Source organism: Cherax quadricarinatus, chromosome 13 (assembly GCF_038502225.1).
Source record: "Cherax quadricarinatus isolate ZL_2023a chromosome 13, ASM3850222v1, whole genome shotgun sequence".
Taxonomy (NCBI): domain Eukaryota; kingdom Metazoa; phylum Arthropoda; class Malacostraca; order Decapoda; family Parastacidae; genus Cherax; species Cherax quadricarinatus.
The window spans coordinates 27,630,323-27,655,927 of NC_091304.1; the positions used below are offsets into that span (position 1 = coordinate 27,630,323).

A 25,605-nucleotide genomic window follows, 5' to 3' on the forward strand; every position below is an offset into this window, starting at 1 on the left:
AAACTGTTGTGTTCTGAGCACCTCTGCAGAAACAGTGATTATGTGTGAGTGAGGTGAAAGTGTTGAATGATGATGAAAATAGTTTCTTTTTGGGGATTTTCTTTCTTTTTTGGGTTACCCTGCCTCGGTGGGAGACGGCCGACTTGTTTAAAAAAAAAAATCTAAATATGTTATGGTTGAGTTAAAAAGATTTGTGTAAAACATTTGTATTGTAAAATCTAATTATTTGATTAGATTTATCACTTAACAAGTTGAGGCTTTCATCAAGGTGATAGAACAGCATAATGGAAAATTTTGAAATTAAGACTGTTTTCTAATTGAATAATAGTCATGTGCAAAAAAATAACTGATAGTTTTTGTATTAAGTACAATTTTATAATATTTTTTTGCAATAACTGTACTTGTACTGGTGTGTTAAAAGATAATATATGGCTTGTCTGAATCTTCAGTAAATTTTTGGGCTGGAGAAACTGTATTGGTTCCAGTTTTTCTTTCATTTTTCTTGGTTTTTTTATTGACTCATTCTTTACTGTCATGTTTTTTAATTCTGTCATAAACTGTTTGGTTTCTGTTTCAGGTCTCTCTAATATATTTATAGATGGGGTTGTAAAAGAAGTAAATGCTAGGGTGTTCGGGAGAGGGGTGGGATTAAATTATGGGGAATCAAATACAAAATTTGAATTGACACAGTTACTTTTTGCTGATGATACTGTGCTTATGGGAGATACTAAAGAAAAATTGCAAAGATTAGTGCACGAGTTTGGGAGTGTGTGTAAAGGTAGAAAGTTGAAAGTGAACATAGAAAAGAGTAAGGTGATGAGGGTATCAAATGATTTTGATAAAGAAAAATTGGATATCAAATTGGAGAGGAGTATGGAAGAAGTGAATGTTTTCAGATACGTATTTAGGAGTTGATGTGTCAGCGGATGGATTTATGAACGATGAGGTTAATCATAGAACGATGAGGTTAATCATAGAACGATGAGGTTAATCATAGGAAAATAAGTGAGTGGTGCATTGAGCTACATGTGGAGACAAAAAACGTTATCTATGGAGGCAAAGAAGGGAGTGTATGAAAGTATAGTGGTACCAACACTTATACTGGTGTGAAGCTTGGGTTGTGAATGCAGAAGCTAGGAGGTGGTTGGAGGTAGTGGAGATGTCCTGTCTAAGGGCAGTGTGTGGTGTAAATATTAAGCAGAAAATTTGGAGTGTGGAAATTAGGAGGTGTGGAGTTAATAAAAGTATTAGTCAGAGGGCTGAAGAGGGGTTGTTGAGGTGGTTTGGTCATTTAAGAAGAATGGATCAAAGTAGAATGACATGGAGAGCGTATAAATCTGTAGGGAAAGGAAGGCGGGGTTGGGGTCGTCCTAAAAAAGGTTGGAGGGAGGGGGTATAGGAGGTTTTGTGGGCGAGGGGCTTGGACTTCCAGCAAGCGTGCATGAGCATGTTAGATAGGAGTGAATGGAGACAAATGGTATTTGGGACCTGATGAGCTGTTGGAGTGTGAGCAGGGTAATATTTATTGAAGGGATTCAGGGAAACCGGTTATTTTTGTATAGCCGGACTTGAGTCCTGGAAATGGGAAGTACAATGCCTGCACTCTAAAGGAGGGGTTCAGGATATTAGCAGTTTGGAGGGATATGTTGTATATCTTTATACATATATGCTTCTTAATTGTTGTGTTCTGGGCATTTCTGCAAAAACAGTGATTATGTGCGAGTGAGGTGAAAGTGTTGAATGATAATGAAAGTATTTTCTTTTTGGGGATTTTCTTCCTTTTTGGGTCACCCTGCCTCGGTGTGAGACTGCCAACTTGTTAAAAAAAAAAAATTGTTAATAATTTGTCTCATGTAAATTGTAATTACCAGTTTAAATTTGCCTGGTCTGACAAGCTAAAATCATTGCATAGGATAAGTTGGGATAAATGACATAAAATGCCAACATGATGGAAAGAGAGAAATGCTGTATAATGTGATCCATCATTGAGAATGTTTTGTCCATACAGTGGACTTTATCAGATCATAAACAGATCTGTTTGTGACTTGATAAAGTCTGCTGTGAGGGGTGAAATGTTGTCAGTTAATGATCACATTATATCACATTTGTCTTTCTTTTTTTCTACAAGGGTTAAGTATAAACAAAATATACACAAATTTAGCACCATTTTCACAAATTTTGTATGGTGTGAATTAGCTTTGTTATATTTACTTTAACTCGTGTATGGATTCATTTTTCACAATCATTGTGTAGATATTTCTTTTGTTTTGGCACTCAGACATTTAAAAAGGTTTTCGGATATCTCTGCAATTTTGTTGGGTTTCTTTTATCTTCTCTGGTAGAAAGCCTATCCTTATTTGGGGAAAACCCAGGAGCAGGGCTTGAAACTTAGACTTGTAACATAAACTTGTTGGGTTGTCCGTCATGAGAAAGAGGGTATAATAAAGGGTGAATGTTTCATAGATGAAACCCATTAGTAGCAGATTGGGCATTACAATCCTATAACTGCAGCCAGAAAAAAAATTGTTATATGCTTGTGACCCTTAAAATCAATTAACTTTCATTCTTTGTTTGAAACCCCCGGACACATCAGGTGGCTGGGTGCACCCAGGAGAATATGCATCGTCTGGTTGGTATTGCTCACATCAATTTGTCTGTTATTAGAATACTATAGCTTGCATCAAAGGACCTGTAGTTTATCGCATGTTAGGGATTAATATGCATGAGTAAGATCATTGTTATTACATGATCCCACTGCAGTTTATTATATATTAAAAATATGAATCTGGCACCCATTTCAACCTGTTACAGTTATCTGTGGTATGTATGCTCCAATTCATATTATTTTTAAACTATGAATTAAAGAGAACTGTGTATGCCATAGATATGAATGATACTGGTGAAATAGGTCTTAGATAAATTATGCATCAGTATATACTTCACTGTCTCTGGCATTCATGGCTTAGGTAATGCTGCAGTAGAATTTCATTGAAGCATTTGACTTCATATTAGATGGTGTTGAGCTGTGGTACACTACTATAAATAAAAGTATAATTGAATTAGGCATTGTCTTTTTGAAAAATTAGTTACACCTGCTGTATTTTTTTTTTTTTTAAAGAGGTTATTACAGGTCAGTTGATATATGGCATAAATTTAGGGGTAGATGGTACAAAATTATTCATGGCTTTGAAGGAAGATGCAAAGTAAAGAGAGCTGCATGCTTTTAGGTGCTCGTAGCATCCTGTTGAGTGGCAGGCTACAACATAGTGCAGTACATGTTTCTTATTTTCATTTTTATATGCAGTTTACTTGATAGTTTTCTAAGCTCTTCTTTTCCAGCAAAGTTATATTTATTTTGCATGGCTTTTTTACTCATGCTAGTTGTTACATTCTTGCTCCTCCTGTGCTATGGTTCTGACTGTGGTCACTTACCGTACACTCGGCACACGTCTGACCGCACAACCACCTGATGTTTGGCACGTGCACATGGCCCTTGGGTGTACGTTTGCACATCACTGACGAATGGTGCTGTGCACACGACAGACAGTGGGAGTGAGGAAGGTGGGAACTCTCCCACGTACTCTGGTATGACAAGTGTGCCTTACAGCTTTGCCTGCAAGGATGTGGCAGTGAAAAAAAATATAAACAAATTATTATGTGCAATGATTTATGGACATTGCTTTAATGTTATTCTTTTAGTTTGCTGTAATGCAGTTTTGCTCCAAGATTTTCATTTTTTATTGCTGCCACCTTCTGAGCTTCAACCGTAGCTAGATTCTTTGAATATTCTTATACAGAGGGAGGCCTTGCTCTATGTGAAACACAAATTCACCATTATGTAAGAGTCTTAAGTAAACTAAATTTTTGTAGTACAGTATAATTATCTGTGGTTACTATAGCACCATTAGTAATGTATGTCATTTAGTGGGATTTTATATTTTTTCAAAAATATGGTTTCCCCTAAGTCACCATTTCCTATTATAGCGAGCACTGCAAATCTGGCATGGTCAGTGCCAAAGCTGTGCCATTGAGTTCTTCAGGTATCTTTTGCCCTAATTAAACAACATAAAACTTGCCAAAATAAAGAAAGAAAATTCATATTTCATAACCAGATTTACCAAAAAATCTTGAGTGCACCAAATAAACATTCATTTTTTTTTAATTGAATTCGATTTCTAAAGTAGTGAAATTCAATCTTTATTACTAATGTGTCATGATTTGAAAGCTTCAAATTTGTTGACCACTGTATAATTAAATATGAGTTCCTCACACATGTGCTAAACAACCATGCACAAAAATTTAATGCTTCTGATTATGGTAAAAGAATATTACATTCATGAGTTAAGCTTCATATAAAAAATCAATGCATTTAATGAAATAATCAGTGAAACAATAAAATGATATTTGCATTAAGCCCCAAGTAGTGAGTCCCAGAAACTTCATCCCTGTATTCCAGGGGTTTTCTCATATTTCTGGTTGAGAAAAAAGAAAAAAGGTCTCAGTTTTGAAATCATTTGTTGCACTTCACTATATTGCAATATTATAAAATGATTCTTACTAATTCTTTACTTTTAAGACATACACTACTGATAAAAACTTTATGTATTGTATTTAGAAATAACATTCCATTCTGCCAGTAAATGGATATTATGGTTATTTATTTCTATAGGATAGACCCACACATACATAGAGTATCTTTTGATTTTATTGATTATGCATAACCATTGCTAAAGCTCTAGTTTCCAGATAGCTCGGTAGTACAGTGTACGTATTATAAGTTATGGTATGCAGTTCTGATTTCAAACCTGAAGGGATTGACCTCTGCTGTATAAAGTACAGTACAGTATAGAAAAAAGAATGCTAGTCCAGTATATGGGTAAAGCTTTTGTGGTTAAGGATTTAGAATTGAAGCATGTAGGTTTCTCTTTCTCTTTCTGCATGTGATGCTCCATAAGATCCATAGTATCTGGATCAGTAGATTGAGAATAATACTTGGATTAAATGGTTGTGATTAATATTTGGATTCATAGGCTAAGATTAATATTTGGATTAATAGGCTGAGGCTAATATTTGGAGTAATAGGGTGAGATTAATATTTAGATCAAGAGACTGAGATTAATATTTGGAGTAATCAGATGAGAGTTATTCATATTTGCTGTTTAAATATTCTCTGCACATAGCTATGCTAGTAGAAACAGACAAATGGCTTATTGCTGTATTTAAATGTGCAGTATGCAAATCAGTCCTCGGCACATTTCACCAGTGCATTTTCTCAGGTTACATTAAAGAAAGCTTACACTGAGTGCAGCTTAAATAAAAAATTTGAGTTTCAGAGTTTCAGCCTAATAGTATGATGCAAAGTTGGGCATTCATGTTAGTATAGCAAATTGGTTAGTAATTTGTGAGCTAATAACCAGAATGTTATCTTTTACGAGTGATAATAATATATTATCTGACTAAATTTATAAATTTCATGTTATTAAAGTAGAAATATGGTTTTAAATATCACAAATTAGTAATCATCTTTTATTGATTTGTTTTATCAGTAAGATTTAAATGGCAAGTTTCATTAAGTATTAGATGAAACATGGCTTTAACTAGAGCATGATAGCTTTTGTGTTTTGTTTGTCACTTGCAAGACTAACACGTGTGGTTTTCCTCCCACTGACCCACCTCATCTCCTTCTCTACATCACCAACAACACTTGTCTGCACCATAAATGGACCATACATGGACTCGGAACATTTTGCAACAACAGTCACAGACAACTTCTTTGGTAAGGTTTTGATATGTAAAAAGTTATCAGTAGGAATGATTTAAAAACTAGATCTGTTGTGTGTAAATAACATTTTGTTTTTTTTTTGTCAAAACATCTTTTGTGAGTGTCTATTTCCTGTTTGTTAGCATTTTATTAATCTTAGTTTTTCTTTTAATGAGACAATTGTTAATTTTACAGTCTGGAATTTTGTCCTGTAAAAAGGATTTGAAGTGATTAATTAATTTATTATAGAAATATAATTACAAAGAATTATAGATACTGTCTTAGTTATTATGTTTCATTTACAGGAATGGGTAAAGAAGTGGAAAATCTCATCATGGAAAATAATGAGCTACTGGCTACCAAGTAAGTAAAATAGCTGATGCTTGTTTTGGTAGTTCGTAATATTCTCGAGTGATGTACTTTGGCTTTACCCTTGCTTGAGTTTTGAACTCTGACACATACATGTCAGAGATAAGGTATATGTGTTGTGCACATACTCCTTTCCACCTCAGCCTGACACAGAATTAAATGAAGCTAGATATGCTTTGTGGTAAATTTATGAATGGTTTCAACAAGATAGCTTTGGCTCCCTTATAGAATGTGGCATATAAAGCAATAACATTCATGCCTTTTATGGCTGATTGAGGCACTCACAGAATGTTTTGTTTTGCAGGAATGCCCTAAACATAGTGAAAGATGACCTTATTGCCAAAGTAGATGAACTAACAAGGTAAAGTGTTTTGTGGTTTCTCTCCTAATGGTTTGTGATTGGCAATTTGCATTAATGGCCAGTGAACCTATCATTCAATGATTTTGTTGGTTTTTATGTGAAGTGCACTATTTAAAGAACTGATAAATTCTCTCCTAACATCTGATAAATAAAAATAACATTCATAAAAATCTAATAAAGGGGCTTGAGAGCTAAGTGCTCCCAGCATGACAAAATATGTGTGTGTCATTCCACTTCAGTATCAGCTAGCGTCGCAAAATAAAAAAATATGTAGTTTTATGATGTAGAAGAAAGTAAGCAAGAAGTGTAGCTCTGAGAATACCTTATTTAGTACTACAAGCATCCCTTATAATAATATTGTAGTCTAAACAACATCTGCTCATTGTACTGTACTTATATGTACAAAGAAAATGTCTGTTTTTATACATTTGTATTGTATACATGTATCTTCACACATACATGTATAATACATACGTATATAGTAGGGGAGTTAGTAGATGGGGAGATGGAGGTATTGGGTGGATAACGAGAATATTTTGAGGAACTTTTAAATCTCAACGAAGAAAGGGAGGCGGTAATTTCATGCACTGGCCAGGGAGGTATACCATCTTGTAGGAGTGAAGAAGAGCAGGATGTGAGTGTGGGGGAGGTGCATGAGGCATTACGTAGAATGAAAGGGGGTAAAGCAGCTGGAACTGACGGGATCATGACAGAAATGTTAAAAGCAGGGGGGGATATAGTGTTGGAGTGGTTGGTACTTTTGTTTACATAAGAACATAAGAATGGAGGAACACTGTAGAAGGCCTACTGGCCCATGCGAGGCAGGTCCTTATCAAAATAACCTCTACCTATGATGAGGACGGGTAGACGATGATGAGGACGGGTAGACGATGAATGAGGACGGGTAGACGATGAATGAGGACGGGTAGACAATGAATGAGGACAGGTAGACGATGAATGAGGACGGGTAGACGATGAGTGAGGACGGGTAGACGATGAAATAAATGTATGAAAGAGAGGAAGGTACATAGGGATTGGCAGAGAGCATGTATAGTCCTTTAATGTAATGGGAAGGGGAACAAAAGAGATTGTAAAAATTGTAGAGGAATAAGTTTACTGAGTATACCAGGAAAAGTGTACGGTAGGGCTATTATTGAAAGAATTAGAGGTAAGACAGAATGTAGGATTGCAGATGAGCAAGGAGGTTTTAGAGTGGGTAGGGGATGTGTAGATCAAGTGTTTACATTGGAGCATAAATGTGAACAGTATTTAGATAAAGGTAGGGAAGTTTTTATTGCATTTATGGATTTGGAAAAGGCAAATGACAGAGTGGATAGGAGAGCAATGTGGCAGATGTTGCAAGTATATGGAATAAGTGGTAAGTTACTAAATGCTGTAGAGTTTTTATGAGGATAGTGAGGCTCAGGTTAGGGTGTGTAGAAGAGAGGGAGACTACTTCCCGGTAAAAGTAGGTTTTAGACAGGGATGTGTAATGTCACCATGGTTGTTTAACCCTTTCAGGGTCCGTCCTGTAGATCTGTGGCTTTACGTTCAGGGTCCAAACCGTAGATCTATGCCATGAGCTCAGCTCGCTCTGATAAACTGTGAGTGGTAAATTTGGGCCTAGATGTGAGAGAATACATCTATGTGGTATGTGTGCACCACATAAAACAAATTCTGCAGCACACTGTGTATAATGAGAGAAAAAAACTGAGACCGTGATTTTCGATTAAAACAGTGACTTTGCAGTGTTTTTTCGTATGTTTTTTATAGTTGTACAGTGGACCCTTAACCAGCGATGGCATCGATTAACGATAAATCTGACTAGCGATACATTTTAATGCAAAATTTTTACCTCAACTAGCGCCTAAAAACCCGACCAGCGCTATTCGTTCCGTACCATACGCGTCCACTTTGGCCTGAGCGCGCCTCACTTGTCCCTTGGGTGCCAGTGTTTACAAGCCAGCCAGCCACCACGGTCGCTTCCAAACATACAACAACTGGAACATTTCATATTATCACAGCCTTTGTAGTGATTGCACCTGCAAAATAAGTCACCATGGGTCCCAAGAAAGCTTCTAGTGCCAACCCTACAGCAAAAAGGGTGAGAATTACTATGGAGATGAAGAAAGAGATCATTGCTAAGTATGAAAATGGAGTGCGTGTCTCTGAGCTGGTCAGGTTGTATAATAAACCCCAATCAACCATCGCTACTATTGTGGGTAAGAAAATGGCAATCAAGGAAGCTGTTCTTGCCAAAGGTGCAGCTGCTGCTGCACCACAGTCAGCTGTTGTTGTTGCTGCACCACCATCAGCTGTATTACTCGAAGATGTGGAGAGAGTGTTGTTGGTGTGGCTTAACGTGAAACAATTACCGAGAAACGATTAACCCCGGAGGGTTAGCCACCCAGGATAACCCAAGAAAGTCAGTGCATCATCGAGGACTGTCTAACTTATTTCCATTGGGTTAGTGGGGAGGATGTGGAAGAGTTGATGGAGGAGGACAATGAAGAACAAACCACTGATGAGCTGCTAGATCATCTTCAACAGTAAGAGACCACACCTGAGGAAACTGCTTCGGAGGAGGGGAGAGAGAAATTGAAGAACTTGCCTACTTCAAAGATTAAGGAAATGTGTGCAATGTGGCTTAAAGTGCAAACCTTTTTTGATGAAAATCACCCTCACACAGCTATTGCAAGCTGTGCTGGTGACTATTACACTGACAATGTTGTGAAACACTTTAGGATAAAGGAATGAGAGGTACAGGCCTCTATGGGCAGATATGTTGTGCGACAGAAGTCCAGTGACTCAAGCTGGTCCTAGTGGCATTAAAAGAACAAGGGAAGTAACCCCAGAAAAAGACTTGCTACCTCAAGTGCTAATGGAAGGGGATTCCCCTTCTAAACACTAACAAGATCAACGGTCTCCCCTCCTCCCATCCCATCAATCATCACCAGATCTTCAATAAAGGTAAGTGTCATGTAACTGTGCATGTCTTCTTCAGTTTGTGTGTATTAAAATTAATATTTCATATGGTAAAATTTTTTTTTTTCAATACTTTGGAGTGTCTTGCACGGATTAATTTAATTTCCATTATTTCTTATGGGGAAAATTAACTTGACTAACGATTATTTTGACTAACGATGAGCTCTCGGGAACGGATTAATATCGCTGGTTGAGGGTCCACTGTATTTGCAATTTCTTGGACTCATTTGACAGAATGGAAGACATATTACAGAAATAGAGATGATTTTGATTGGTTTTAGCACTGGAAATGGCTTGAAACTGAGCTCAAAGTAGCGGAAATGTTAAATTTTTGCTGATGTTCAAGAGTAGACAAACGGCTTCACACGTCTAATACACACCAGCTTGTGGGTCTAATATGCATTCACAAATGTGGTGATGATATTTATACTATTATTACAATATTGCATAACAGTAAATCTTCTATTTTTTGGTGTGAATAAAAATTCATTATGTGAATAAAAAATCAAAATGGAATTCATTTGTAAAGCCTCAAAACATAACTAATGAACAGAGGAAACGTTAGTTTAGTGCCAGGAATACCTACATTGTTTATTCTCGACCCTATTTTGAAATTGGAGTATTTTGAACTTTGTGTTAAATTGGCCAAATTACCAATTTCTGATCACTTTATTTTGTAGTTGAAACAGTTGACTTGGCGATTTCTTGTGCTCAATCAATAGAATAGAAGTAATACTAGTGAAATAGCTAAGAATTTGGTCGACTGGAATAATGTAATTGGCCTAAAATGGGAGTCAAAATCAGCAAAATCGCCGATTAGTAAATATCGCTGACACATCAAAATTCGCGAGAGCATAATTTAGTAAATTTTCCATCAAATTTCGTACTTTTTGTTTTATTACCTTCACAAAAAGATTCTCTACCATTTCATAAGAACATAAGAAAGGAGGAACACCGTAGCAGGCCTGTTGGCCCATACTAGGCAGGTCCTTTACAATTCATCCCACTAACAAAACATTTACCCAACCCAATTTTCAGTGCTACCCAAGAAATAAGCTCTGATTTGCAAGTCCCACTCAAATCCAACCCCTCTCACTCATGTACTTATCCAACCTAAATTTGAAACTACCCAAAGTCCTAGCCTCAATAACCCAACTAGGTAGACTGTTCCACTCATCAACTACCCTATTTCCAAACCAATACTTTCCTATGTCCTTTCTAAATCTAAACTTATCTAATTTAAATCCATTACTGCGGGTTCTCTCTTGGAGAGATATCCTCAAGACCTTATTAATATCTCCTTTATTAACCCTTTCAGGGTCCGTCCCGTAGATCTATGGCTTTACGTTCAGGGTCCAAACCGTAGATCTACGTCATGAGCTCAGCTCACTCTGATAAACTGTGAGTGGTACATTTGGGCCTAGATATGAGAGAATACATACATGTGGTATGTGTGCACCACATAAAACAAATCCTGCAGCACACTGTGTATTATGAGAGAAAAAAACTGAAATCATGATTTTTCGATTAAAACAGCGACTTTGCAGTGTTTTTTCGTATGTTTTTTATAGTTGTATTTGCGATTTCTTGGTCTCATTTGATAGAAAGGAAGACATATTACAGAAATAGAGATGATTTTGATTGGTTTTAGCACTGGAAATGGCTTGAAACTGAGCTCAAAATAGCGGAAATGTTAAATTTTTGCCGATATTCAAGAGTAAACAAACGACCTCACACGTCTAATACACGCCAGCTGGTGGGTCTAATATACATGCACAAATATGGTGATGATATTTATACAATTATTACAATATTGCATAACAATAAATCTTCTATTTTTTGGTGTGAATAAAAATTCTTTATGCGAATAAAAAATCAAAATGGAATTTATTTGTAAAGCCTCAAAACGTAACTAATGAACAGAGGAAATGTTAGTTTAGTTCCAGGAATACCTACATTGTTTATTGTGGACCCTATTTTGAAATTGGAATATTTTGAACTTTGTGTTAAATTGGCCAAATTAACAATTTCCGATTACTTTATTTTGTAGTTGAAACAGTTGACTTGGCGATTTCTTGTGCTTAATCGATAGAATAGAAGTAATACTAGAGAAATAGCTAAGAATTTGGTTCACTGGAATAATGTAATTGGCCTAAAATGGGAGTCAAAGTCGGCAAAATCGCCGATTCGTAAATATCGCTGACACATCAAAATTCGCGAGAGCATAATTTCGTCAATTTTCCATCAAATTTCATACTTTTTGTTTTATTACCTTCACAAAAAGATTCTCTACCATTTCATAAGAAAAAATAATTTTTTTTTTTGAAAATTCTTGGACACTGGGGCACCACTTCAGATTTGGGCCTTGGACCCTTAAGGGGTTAATACCCATTTTCCACTTATACACTTCGATCATGTCTCCCCTCATTCTTCGTCTAACAAGTGCTTGAAATTTAAGAGTTTTCAATCTTTCTTCATAAGGAAGATTTCTAATGCTATGTATTAATTTAGTCATCCTACGCTGAATGTTTTCTAACAAATTTATGTCCATTCTGTAAGAAAAAATAACAAATTTATTTTTTTAAATTCTTGGACACTTGGGCACCACTTCAGATTTTGGCCTTGGACCCTGAAAGGGTTAATATATTTATAGATGGGGTGGTAAAAGAAGTAAATGCTAGGGTACTCAGGAGAGGGGTGGGATTAAATTATGGGGAATCAAATACAGAATGGGAATTGACACAGTTACATTTTGCTGATGATACTGTGCTTATGGGAGATTCTAAAGAAAAATTGCAAAGGTTAGTGTACGAGTTTGGGAGTGTGTGTAAAGGTAGAAAGTTGAAAGTGAACATAGAAAAGAGTAAGGTGATGAGGGTATCAAATGATTTAGATAAAGAAAAAATGGATATCAAATTGGGGAGGAGGAGTATGGAAGAAGTGAATGTTTTCAGATATTTGGGAGTTAACGTGTCAGCGGATTGATTTATGAAGGATGAGGTTAATCATAGAATTGATGAAGGAAAAAAGGTGAGTGGTGCGTTGAGGTATATGTGGAGACAAAAAACGTTATCCGTGGAGGCAAAGAAGGGAATGTATGAAAGTATAGTAGCACCAACACTCTTATATGGGTGTGAATGCTGCAGCGAGGAGGCGGTTGGAGGCAGTGGAGATGACCTGTCTAAGGGCAATGTATAGTGTGAATATTATGCAGAAAATTCGGTGTGTGGAAATTAGGAAAAGGTGTGGGGTTAATAAAAGTATTAGTCAGAGGACTGAAGAGGGGTTGTTGAGGTGGTTTGGTCATTTAGAGAGAATGGATCAAAGTAGAATGACATGAAGAGCGTATAAATCTGTAGGGGAAGGAAGGCGGGGTAGGGGTTGTCCTTGAAAAGGTTGGAGGGAGGAGGTAAAGGAGGTTTTGTGGGCGAGGGGCTTGGACTTCCAGCAAGCGTGTGTGAGCGTGTTAGATAGGAGTGAATGGAGACGAATGGTATTTGGGACCTGACGAGCTGTTGGAGTGTGAGCAGGGTTATATTTATTAAAGGGATTCAGGGAAACCGGTTATTTTTATATAGCCGGACTTGAGTCCTAGAAATGGGAAGTACAATGCCTGCACTTTAACGGAGGGGTTTAGGATATTGGCAGTTTGGAGGGATATATTGTGTATCTTTATATGTATATGCTTCTAAACTACCTAGGTAGTAGGTTGGTAGACAACAACCACCCAGGGAGGTACTACCGTCCTGTTTTACATGATGGTAGGATTGCTGGTGTCCTTTTTTCTGTCTCATGAACATGCAAGATTTCAGGTATGTCTTGCTACTTCTACTTATACTTAGGTCCCACTACACATACATGTACAAGCACATATATATGCACCCCTCTGGGTTTTCTTTTATTTTCTTTCTAGTTCTTATTCTTGTTTATTTCCTCTTATCTCCATGGGGAAGTGGAACAGAATTCTTCCTCCGTAAGCTATTCGTGTTGGAAGAGGCGACTAAAATGCCGGGAGGAAGGGGCTAGTAACCTCTTCTCCTGTATATATTACTAAATGTAAAGGAGAAACTTTCGTTTTTCCTTTTGGGCCACCCTGCCTCGGTGGGATATGGCCGGTGTGTTGAAAGAAAGAAAGCTTCTAAACTGTTGTATTCTGTGCACCTCTGCAAAAACAGTGATTATGTGTGAGTGAGGTGAAAGTGTTGAATGATGATGAAAGTATTTTCTTTTTGGGGATTTTCTTTTTTGGGTCGCCCTGCCTCAGTGAGAGACGGCCGACTTGTTAAAAAATAAAAAATAGCATTCTTTAAAAGCATAATTTTTTTTTTTTTCAACAAATTGGCTGTTTCCCACCGAGGCAGGGTGGCCCAAAAAGAAAAACGAAAGTTTTTCATTTTAAATTTAGTAATTTATACAGGAGAAGGGGTTACTAGCCCCTTGCTCCTGGCATTTTAGTCGCCTCTTACAACACGCATGGCTTACAGAGGAAGAATTCTGTTCCACTTCCCCATGGAGATAAGAGGAAATAAACAAGAACAAGAACTAGTAGGAAAATAGAAGAAAACCCAGAGGGGTGTGTATATACAGGTACCATCCGACTTACGACTGATCTTGGTTCCGACCAACCGGTCGTAAGTCGAAATGGACGTAAGTCGAACCTCACTACTGAGTATCAACATCACAATTTTGTAATGACTTTATTTTATTGTTTTATTTTGGCATTTCCTTTTTTACTTTACTTTTTATGCTGTTAGTAATGTTTTTTATACTGTAAGGTTTAGGATAAACACTGTGTACAACACAAACAGTTGTTTATTTCCCAGAAATTTGGCATAAAAAAACATGGTCGTTCGTCGAGTGGTCGTATGTCGAGCAGGTCATAAGTCGGATGGTAGGTGTATATGCTTGTACATGCATGTGTAGTGTGACCTAAGTGTAAGTAGAAGTAGTAAGACGTACCTGAAATCTTGCATGTGTATGAGACAGAAAAAAAAGACACCAGCAATCCTACCATGTAAAACAATTACAGGCTTTCGTTTTACACTCACTTGGCAGGACGGTAGTACCTCCCTGGGTGGTTGCTGTCTACCAACCTACTACCTATAATTTATAAATATGTAATATTTAAATCCATTTTACATTTACTTCGATGAATGTGCTGTTTAAGTAACTCTAAATAATACTTACCAAGACTCTTCTGGAACCAAGTACTATCTTTCACTGACACACTCAGCAGTACTCAAAATATAGCCATTGTTTAATAAATTACATTTAAGATTCCATTAAGTAGTAGGTTGGTAGACAGCAACTGCCCAGGGAGGTACTACCGTCTTGCCAGGTGAGTGTAAAATGGAAACCTGTAATTGTTTTACATGATGGTAGGTTTGCTGGTGTCGTTTTTTCTGTCTCATAAACATGCAAGATTTCAGGTACGTCTTGCTACTTCTACTTACACTTAGGTTACACTACACATACATGTACAAGCACATATATACACAGCCCTCTGGGTTTTCTTCTATTTCTTTCTAGTTCTTGTTCTTGTTTATTTCCTCTTATCTCCATGGGAAAGTGGAACAGAATTCTTTCTCCGTAAGCCATGCATGTTGTAAGAGGCGACTAAAATGCCAGGAGCAAGAGACTAGTAACCCCTTCTCCTGTATAAATTACTAAATTTAAAAAGAGAAACTTTCATTTTTTTTTTTGTGGGGCCACCCTGCCTTGGTGGGATATGGCCGGTGTGTTGAAAAAAAAAAATTTAAGATTCCAGAGGTAAAATAATATTTTCTTTTAATTATAGTGTCTTGTCTTATTTCTTCTCTCACTTGCATAATTGTTAAGGCACTGATAACATTATTTGCTTCTCTTTAGGCAACACTAAAGTTATAAATCTTCTCTAATTAAGTTCTTGTTTTCTGATTATATATCTAATACAAACAGTCATCCAGATTTTTCCATTTATGGATTTTTTACCCTCAAGCACAGTGCTACATTAGGAAACTAAAGTTTATTCTTAGGTAGATAATATTTTACAGTGCTACTCTTTATAAAGAACAGTACTGTACTGTACATTATTCAGACTTGATTGCTAGTAGCCACTCTCATGCACAATCTTAACTTGTTTTAGTGAGCAAGAGATATTACGAGAAGAGATAAAGTCCCTGAATGCTGTGAAATCAAGATTAAAACTACGAATCACGGAGTTGGAGGATGAGGTGAAGAAGGTCAAGGAAGAGGCCGAGAAAAATGCTAAAGCTAACAAGTCTGATGATGAAGTGAGTATTGACTCTAGTACATGTTTACCCCATGAAGTGAATAGTAAGGTTAGCACATGTATACCCCATGAATTGAGTGTTGAAGCTAGTAAATATGTACATGGCTAAGTATTATATTTGGTAAATGTTTACCTGATTGAGTATTGAAACTAATGAACATTTACCTAATGCAGTATCAAACAGTTGTTAAAGATGATATTTAGGAAATATGGGCTCACCCAGGGTATGCTTCAGAGGGCTGAGGAAGGGTTGTTGAGATGGTATGGGCATGTAGAGAAGATGGAAAAGGTGTATAAATTTGGGGTGGATGGCACCATGGGTGTGGGTGTCATGAACTCTGAAGGAGGGTAATCTAATTAGAGTGTCAGCACACTTCTGGAAAGAAGGGGATTGAGTGAATAATGGTGAATGTGTTTTTTCTCTGGGTTTCTCTTCCTTAGTGAGAAAGGGCTGTTGAGTTAAAAAAAAAAAATGAGAATATTTGAAAATCTTGGTGGTGTGAGAGAATGTGAGATTGAAGAAGGTACAGTACTGAAATAATTACCAGCTCTTCTTTAACCCTTTGACTGTCGCGGCCGTATATATACGTCTTACGAGGTACCGTGTTTGACATACATATTCTCATAAATTCTAGCGGTTTCAAATCAAGCAGGAGAAAGCTGGTAGGCCCACATGTGAGAGAATGGGTCTGTGTGGTCAGTGTGCACCATATAAAAAAAATCCTGGAGCACGCAGTGCATAATGAGAAAAAAAAAACTCCGACCGTTTTTTTTTAATTAAAATGCCGACTTTGTGGTCTATTTTTGTATAGTATTTATGGTTGTATTCTCGTTTTCTTGGTCTCATTTGATAGAATGGAAAACATATTATAGAAATAGAGGTGATTTTGATTGATTTTACTATAAAAGGAACCTAGAAATGGAGCTCAAAGTAGTGGAAATGTTTGATTTTTGCCAATGTTCAAAAGTAAACAAATGATGCCATTGTCCAATAAATGTCCAACTAGCCATTCTAATATGCAGTCATGAATGGGTTGATGTTATTTATACAATTATTACAGTATTGCAGTAGTCTGCATAATAGTAAGTTTTATTTTTTGTTTGAATAAAAATTCAAAATAGAAAGCAAGAGTAATATTAGAGGGGCTTGGAGACATGACTGATGAGCAAAGAAAATGTTATTTTAGAGCCAGGAATGTCTGCATTGTTCATTCTGGACCTTATTTTGAAATTGTCATATTTTTTAGTTTTCGTGAAATTGACCAAATTGCAAATTTCTGACCACATTATTAGGTAGTTGAAATCGGTAAATGGGCAGTTTCTTGTACTCAGTCGATAGAAAAAATGGAGTTCTAAAGAAATAGCTATGAGTTTGGGCGACTGGAACAATGGAATTAGCCAAAAATAGGGCTCGAAGTGGGCGAAATCGCCGATTTGTAAACAGCGCTGAGGTCGCTAACTTCGCGAGAGCATAATTCCATCAGTTTTCCATCAAATTTTGTTTTTTTTGGTGTCATTACAATCGGGAAAAGATTCTCTATCATTTCATAAGAAAAAAAAAATTTTTTTTTTAAATTTTGCAACACCAGGAGACACCTCAGGATTGGGGGTTGCGACAGTCAAAGGGTTAAAAGCTCATAACTTTCTACATAAGTGACGAATTATATTATTTCGTATTCAACACACGTTCAGAGATGGACTTTTTCCCCCAGGAGGATGTACCAATGGCTCAGCGCAAGAGGTTCACTAGAGTTGAAATGGCACGGGTGTTAATGGAACGTAACCAGTATAAGGAGCGGTTTATGGAGCTTCAGGAAGCAGTACGCTGGACAGAAATGATTCGAGCCTCCAGGAATGATCCAAGCGTAGATAAGAAAAACAAGCAAACTATATGGAAATTGTAAGTTTGAAAATTTTTGTTAAATGCTTGCATTTCAGGATTTCAAGTGAAAGTCATATATGTACAATGTACATATTTTCAGTACAGTACGAACATTTTCCATACTATTGAGAATAGAATGGTAGGTATTCAAGAAAACTGTGCATTACAGCACCCTATATAATACTGTATATAAATAACAAAAGTAAAAGCTGTTCCTCATACATGTCCCTTCAAGGAGGGAATTTGCCATAAATTTTAGGGCTCTTGATCCAGGGAATTGTAGCTGCCTTAATGCATTAGAGCACTTTTTTGTTTTTAACTGCTTGTGGATCATGTGGTGACCAACCAGCACAATGAGGTTTTTATTTGTAGTTACCACTGGCTTATACACTGTGATGGTTAAAAGAAAATATATAATACTGTTTGTATAGTTTTGCCCTAGGTAGTAGGTTGGTAGACAGTAACTGCCCAGGGAGATAGTGGTACCCCGAGTTTCAGCCATAATTCATTCCAGAAGGCTGTTCTAGTGCCATTACCGAATGAATTTGTTCCCATAAGGAATAATGTAAATTAGATTAGTCCGTTTCAGACCCCCAAAAATACACTTACAAAAGCACTCTCAATATTACACTTACATAGTTGTTTGAGTTGGGAGCAGTACAAAACTTGGAGTACCACAGTACTACCATCCTGCCAAGTGAGTGTAAAACAGAAACCTGTAATTGTTTTACATGATGGCAGGATTGCTGGTGTCTTTTTTCTGTCTCATAAACATGCAAGCTTTCAGGTACGACTTGCTACTTTTACTTACACTTAGGTCACACTACACATACATGTGCAAGCATATATATACACATCCCTCTGGATTTTCTTCTATTTTCTTACTAGTTCTAGTTCTTGTTTATTGCATCTTATCTCCATAGGGAAGTGGAACAATTCTTCCTTTGTAAGCCATGTGTGTCGTAAGAGGTGACTAAAATGCCAGAGCAAAGGGCTAGTAACCCCTTCTCCTGTATATATTACTAAATGTTAAAGGAGAAACTTTCATTTTTCCTTTTTGGACACTCCGCCTCTGTGGGATACGACTGGTGTGTTGAAAGAAAGAAGAAACATGCAAGATTTCAGGTACATCTTGCTACTTCTACTTACACTTAGGTCACATTACACATACATGTACAAACAAATACAGGGGACCCCCGCCTTACGATATTAATCCGATCCTGAGCGCTCATCGTAAGCCGAAATTATCGTTAGCCGAATTAATTTTCCCCATAAGAAATAATGGAAATCAAATTAATCCGTTCATGACACCCCAAAGTATGAAAAAAAAAATTTTACCACATGGAAACATTAATTTTAACACACAAACTGAAGAAGACTTGCATAATTACTACTCTACTAAGAATAGAATACATGACACTTACCTTTATTGAAGATCTGGTGATGATTGATGGGATGGGAGGAGGGGAGAGTGTGGAAGTTATTGTTTAGAAGGGGAATCCCCTTCCATTAGGACTTGAGGTAGCAAGTCCTTTTCCAGGGTTACTTCCCTTCTTCTTTTAATGCCACTAGGACCAGCTGACCGTGGTGCAGCAACAGCTTGAGAGTCACTGGACCTCTGTCGCACAACAAATCTGTCCATAGAACTCTGTACCTCCCGTTCCTTTAAGATTTTCCTAAAATGGGCCATAATATTGCCATTGTACAGGTTGCTAACACAGCTTGCAGTAGCTGTGTCAGGGTGATTTTCACCCTTTTTACCACAGGGATGGCATTAGAAGCTTTCTTGGGGTCCATGGTGACTTATTTTGCAGTTACAAGCACTAAAAACACTGGGATAATGTGAAATGTACCGAATGTATGCATAGATGCGACCTCACTGGCTGGTTTGTAAACACTGGCACTGAGGCCACACGTGGGACGCGTCTCGGACGAATCACGTAAGGCGAGTTTTTTATCGTGAGGCAAGGCAAAATTTTTGCGTTCAAATGTTTTGTATGGCAGATTTAATGTAACGCAATGCGTTCACAAGGCGGGGGTCCACTGTATATACCCACCCCTCTGGATTTTCTTCTATTTTCTTGCTAGTTCTTGTTCTTCATTATTTCCTCTTATCTCCGTGGGAAAGTGGAACAGAATTCTTCCTCCGGAAGCCATGCGTGTCGTAAGAGGCAACTAAAATGCCAGAGCAAGGGGGCTAGTAACACCTTCTCCTGTATGCATTACTAAAGTTAAAATAAGAAACTAGTTTTTCTTTTTGGGCCATCCTGCCTCAGTGGGATACAGCTGGTTTGTTGATTATGGATACAACAAAAGACAAGGAGGATGAATAATAATAATAATAATAATAATAATTTTTATTTGGACATGATACATAGTTGTACAAGGAATTATAGTAGTTGGGTGCACATGCCAAAAGTGCCTTGTATGCAGAGCATTATGGGCAGGCTTAAAATTAACCAAACAATGATAGATTCAGTGGTAAAAATTACAATAAATAATTTACAATATGAAGTACAATTGAGTATTTTAAACAATGAAATTTGAACATTTCAGTTATGAAGCATTATAGTTGTACAAATTTATAGCATTACAATTAAAAACATAGTTTGATAGGGTCAAGGGTTATACATGTATGAAATACAGTTATTCATTATTTATTTAGTTTTGGGTGAGTAAGTGCTTTTTAAGAAGAGTCTTGAATTTATAAACAGACAGTGTTTCTTTTGTATTCACAGGTAATGAATTCCAGATTTTTGGGCCTTTTATGTGCATTGAGTTTTTACGTAGTGTGAGATAGACATGGAGAACATCAAAGAGTGATCTGTGCCTTGTGTTATGGTCATGTGTTTTGTTGAGGTTGGTAAGGAGAAGTTTGAGGGGAGGGTTTATATCTGAGTTTAGTGTTCTGTGTATGTAGTATATGTAGTAGGCACAATAATAAGTATGGATGTTTTGTACAGTGAGTAAGTTTAGAGTTTTGGATATTGTTGGAGTATGCTGCCTGCATGGGGAATTTGTTATCATTCTAACTGCAGCCTTTTGTTGGGTAATTAATGGTCTGAGATGATTTATTGTTGTTGAGCCCCATGCACAAATTCCATAGGTGAGATAGGGGTAAATGAGTGAGTGATATAGAGCAAGGAGAGCTGATTGTAGAACATACTGTAGTACCGTATCTTCGATAGTATGCCTACAGTCTTGGAGATTTTCTTGGAAATTTGTTGTACATGTGTTTGGAATTTGAGTCTGTTATCAAGGTGGATTCTTAAGAATTTACCTTCTGTGAGCTTTGAGATAGGTGAACCGTTTATCATTATGTTTAGTGGAACATCTGTAGTTCTGCTCCCAAACTGAATGAAGTAGGTTTTGTCAATATTGAGAGTAAGCTTGTTAATCTATATCTAGGTAGATATTTTCTGTAATTCAATATTTACAGTATTGGCTAGTATGACTGGGCTTTGGTGAGGGAAGACGTATGTAGTGTCATCTGCAAATAGTATGGGTTTGAGTAGTTGAGATGCATTTGGTAGGTCGTTTATGTAAATGAGAAAGAGAAGAGGGCCAAGGACACTTCCCTGTGGGACACCAACTGTGATTGGTTGTGTGGAAGAGTTTGCTCCATTTTTTATTATTATTTTTTTTTTTTATTATCACACTGGCCGATTCCCACCAAGGCAGGGTGGCCCGAAAAAGAAAAACTTTCACCATCATTCACTCCATCACTGTCTTGCCAGAAGGGTGCTTTACACTACAGTTTTTAAACTGCAACATTAACACCCCTCCTTCAGAGTGCAGGCACTGTACTTCCCATCTCCAGGACTCAAGTCCGGCCTGCCGGTTTCCCTGAACCCCTTCATAAATGTTACTTTGCTCACACTCCAACAGCACGTCAAGTATTAAAAACCATTCGTCTCCATTCACTCCTATCAAACACGCTCACGCACGCCTGCTGGAAGTCCAAGCCCCTCGCACACAAAACCTCCTTTACCCCCTCCCTCCAACCTTTCCTAGGCCGACCCCTACCCCGCCTTCCTTCCACTACAGACTGATACACTCTTGAAGTCATTCTGTTTCGCTCCATTCTCTCTACATGTCCGAACCACCTCAACAACCCTTCCTCAGCCCTCTGGACAACAGTTTTGGTAATCCCGCACCTCCTCCTAACTTCCAAACTACGAATTCTCTGCATTATATTCACACCACACATTGCCCTCAGACATGACATCTCCACTGCTTCCAGCCTTCTCCTCGTTGCAACATTCATCACCCATGCTTCACACCCATATAAGAGTGTTGGTAAAACTATACTCTCATACATTCCCCTCTTTGCCTCCAAGGACAAAGTTCTTTGTCTCCACAGACTCCTAAGTGCATCACTCACCCTTTTCCCCTCATCAATTCTATGATTCACCTCATCCTTCATAGACCCATCCGCTGACACGTCCACTCCCAAATATCTGAATACATTCACCTCCTCCATACTCTCTCCCTCCAATCTGATATCCAATCTTTCATCACCTAATATTTTTGTTATCCTCATAACCTTACTCTTTCCTGTATTCACTTTTAATTTTCTTCTTTTGCACACCCTACCAAATTCATCCACCAATCTCTGCAACTTCTCTTCAGAATCTCCCAAGAGCACAGTGTCATCAGCAAAGAGCAACTGTGACAACTCCCACTTTGTGTGATTCTTTATCTTTAACTCCACGCCTCTTGTCAAGACCCTCGCATTTACTTCTCTTACAACCCCATCTATAAATATATTAAACAACCACGGTGACATCACACATCCTTGTCTAAGGCCTACTTTTACTGGGAAATAATTTCCCTCTTTCCTATGTACTCTAACTTGAGCCTCACTATCCTCGTAAAAACTCTTCACTGCTTTCAGTAACCTACCTCCTACACCATACACCTGCAACATCTGCCACATTGCCCCCCTATCCACCCTGTCATATGCCTTTTCCAAATCCATAAATGCCACAAAGACCTCTTTAGCCTTATCTAAAGTGGAGATTCTGAGAATCTCCACGACTATGGTGCTGTTCGCACCTACTCCTAGGTTGAGGGACTGATTACCTCATCTTCTGTACATAGTTCTACTGTCTTCAAGTTATGTCCTAGAATTTGTTTTGATAAAGCCACTGGATGGCGAAACGTCTACAATAAAGATACCCAGATGTTGCACATGTGTCTTACTCTCAGACTTATCCCCCTATAATTTTTGCACTCTCTTTTGTCCCCTTTGCCTTTATACAAAGGAACTATGCATGCTCTCTGCCAATCCCTAGGTACCTTACCCTCTTCCATACATTTATTAAATAATTGCACCAACCACTCCAAAACTATATCCCCACCTGCTTTTAACATTTCTATCTTTATCCCATCAATCCCGGCTGCCTTACCCCCTTTCATTTTACCTACTGCCTCACGAACTTCCCCCACACTCAAAACTGGTTCTTCCTCACTCCTACCAGATGTTATTCCTCCTTGCCCTATACACGAAATCACAGCTTCCCTATCTTCATCAACATTTAACAATTCCTCAAAATATTCCCTCCATCTTCCCAATACCTCTAACTCTCCATTTAATAACTCTCCTCTCCTATTTTTAACTGACAAATCCATTTGTTCTCTAGGCATCCTTAACTTGTTAATCTCACTCCAAAACTTTTTCTTATTTTCAACAAAATTTGTTGATAACATTTCACGCACTCTCTCATTTGCTCTCTTTTTACATTGCTTCACCACTCTCTTAACCTCTCTCTTTTTCTCCATATACTCTTCCCTCCTTGCATCACTTCTACTTTGTAAAAACTTGTCATATGCTAACTTTTTCTCCCTTACTACTCTCTTTATATCATCATTCCACCAATCGCTCCTCTTCCCTCCCGCACCCACTTTCCTGTAACCACAAACTTCTGCTGAACACTCTAACACTACATTTTTAAACCTACCCCATAACTCTTCGACCCCACTGCCTATGCTCTCATTAGCCCATCTATCCTCCAATAGCTGTTTATATCTTTCCCTAACTGCCTCCTCTTTTAGTTTATAAACCTTCACCTCTCTCTTTCCTGATGCTTCTATTCTCCTTGTATCCCATCTACCTTTTACTCTCAGTGTAGCTACAACTAGAAAGTGATCTGATATATCTGTGGCCCCTCTATAAACATGTACATCCTGAAGTCTACTCAACAGTCTTTTATCTACCAATGCATAATCCAACAAACTACTGTCATTTTGCCCTACATCATATCTTGTATACTTATTTATCCTCTTTTTCTTAAAATATGTATTACCTATAACTAAACCCCTTTCTATACAAAGTTCAATCAAAGGGCTCCCATTATCATTTACACCTGGCACCCCAAACTTACCTACCACACCCTCTCTAAAAGTTTCTCCTACTTTAGCATTCAGGTCCCCTACCACAATTACTCTCTCACTTGGTTCAAAGGCTCCTATACATTCACTTAACATCTCCCAAAATCTCTCTCTCTCCTCTGCATTCCTCTCTTCTCCAGGTGCATACACGCTTATTATGACCCACTTCTTGCATCCAACTTTTACTTTAATCCACATAATTCTTGCATTTACACATTCATATTCTCTTTTCTCCTTCCATAACTGATCATTCAACATTACTGCTACCCCTTCCTTTGCTCTAACTCTCTCAGATACTCCAGATTTAATCCCATTTATTTCCCCCCACCGAAACCCCCCTACCCCCTTCAGCTTTGTTTCGCTTAGGGCCAGGACATCCAACTTCTTTTCTTTCATAACATCAGCAATCATCTGTTTCTTGTCATCTGCACTACATCCACGTACATTCAAGCATCCCTGTTTTATAAAGTTTTTCTTCTTCTCTTTTTTAGTAATTGTCTACAGGAGAAGGGGTTACTAGCCCATTGCTCCCGGCATTTTAGTCACCTCATACGACATGCATGGCTTATGGAGGAAAGATTCTTTTCCACTTCCCCATGGACAATAGAAGAAATAAAGAAGAACAAGAGCTATGTAGAAAAAGGAGAAAAACCTAGATGTATGTATATATATATGCATGTGCGTGTCTGTGAAGTGTGACCAAAGTGTAAGTTGGAGTAGCAAGATATCCCTGTTATCTAGCGTGTTTATGAGACAGAAAAAGACACCAGCAATCCTACCATCATGCAAAACAGTTACAGGTTTCTGTTTCACAGTCATCTGGCAGGATGGTAGTACTTACCTGGGTGGTTGCTGTCTACCAACCTACTACCATTTGTGTATACATATTAGCTTCTGTTGCTAAGGTATGACTTTAGGTAGTTGAGGGAGTGCCCTCTTATACCACAGTGTGATAATTTTATGTGCAACAAATCATGGTCAACTGTATCAAAAGCTTTATGTAAATCAATGAAGATACCCAATGGGACTTCTTTTTTCTCAAGTGCAGTGTATATTAGTTCTAGCATGTGTATAATAGCATCTTTCGTATTTTTATTAGGCCTGAGCCCAAACTGACAGGGGTTGAGTATGTTGTAGAGAGAAGGGGTAAGTTGGATATTGGCCTACAGTTATTTAGGTCTGCTTGATCTCCTCCTTTATGTATCAGGGTGACGCTCGCTATTTTGAGAACTGTGGGGAAGGTAGAGGATTCGATGGATTTGTTAAAGAGTGTTGCAATAATTGGTGACAGTACTTGTGAAGCTTTTTTGTATATAAAGGGTGGTAAGGTATTTAAATCTCCTGCCTTGTTCTTTAGTGTGTTGATAATAAGTGAGACTTCTGTTGGGTTGGTCAGAGCTAGGAATAGTGTATTCAGGTAGGTGCCAGTGAGGTAGTCATTAGGTGGGGTGTTTGTGCTTGGGATTTTACTCGCCAGGTTTTTTCCTATGGTGGAGAAGAAAACACTGAGTCTGTTTGCTGTTTCAGTCGGTGGGAATGGGGGTTCATCTGGTTTTGTTAGTTTGATTGTTCTGTTTCCTGAT

General features: G+C 37.7%; 1 protein-coding gene across 24 annotated transcripts in view; it reads left to right on the forward strand.

Moving 5' to 3' along the window:
* The window catches only part of syd (JNK-interacting protein syd), a 517,229-nt gene that overhangs the window by 255,705 nt on the left and 235,919 nt on the right, over positions 1–25,605 (forward strand). For 11 of the 24 annotated variants that reach the window (XM_070084611.1, XM_070084629.1, XM_070084615.1 and 8 more), the window contains exons 9-14: positions 3,544–3,585; positions 5,759–5,776; positions 6,067–6,124; positions 6,435–6,491; positions 15,601–15,748; positions 17,460–17,647. In XM_070084611.1, coding sequence (XP_069940712.1) covers positions 3,544–3,585; positions 5,759–5,776; positions 6,067–6,124; positions 6,435–6,491; positions 15,601–15,748; positions 17,460–17,647 — 511 coding nt within the window. Of the gene's footprint in view, positions 1–2,593; positions 2,630–3,543; positions 3,586–5,758; positions 5,777–6,066; positions 6,125–6,434; positions 6,492–15,600; positions 15,749–17,459; positions 17,648–25,605 lie in introns of all 24 variants that reach the window. The other 13 variants (XM_070084613.1, XM_070084636.1, XM_070084626.1 and 10 more) reach the window with 11 other exon arrangements.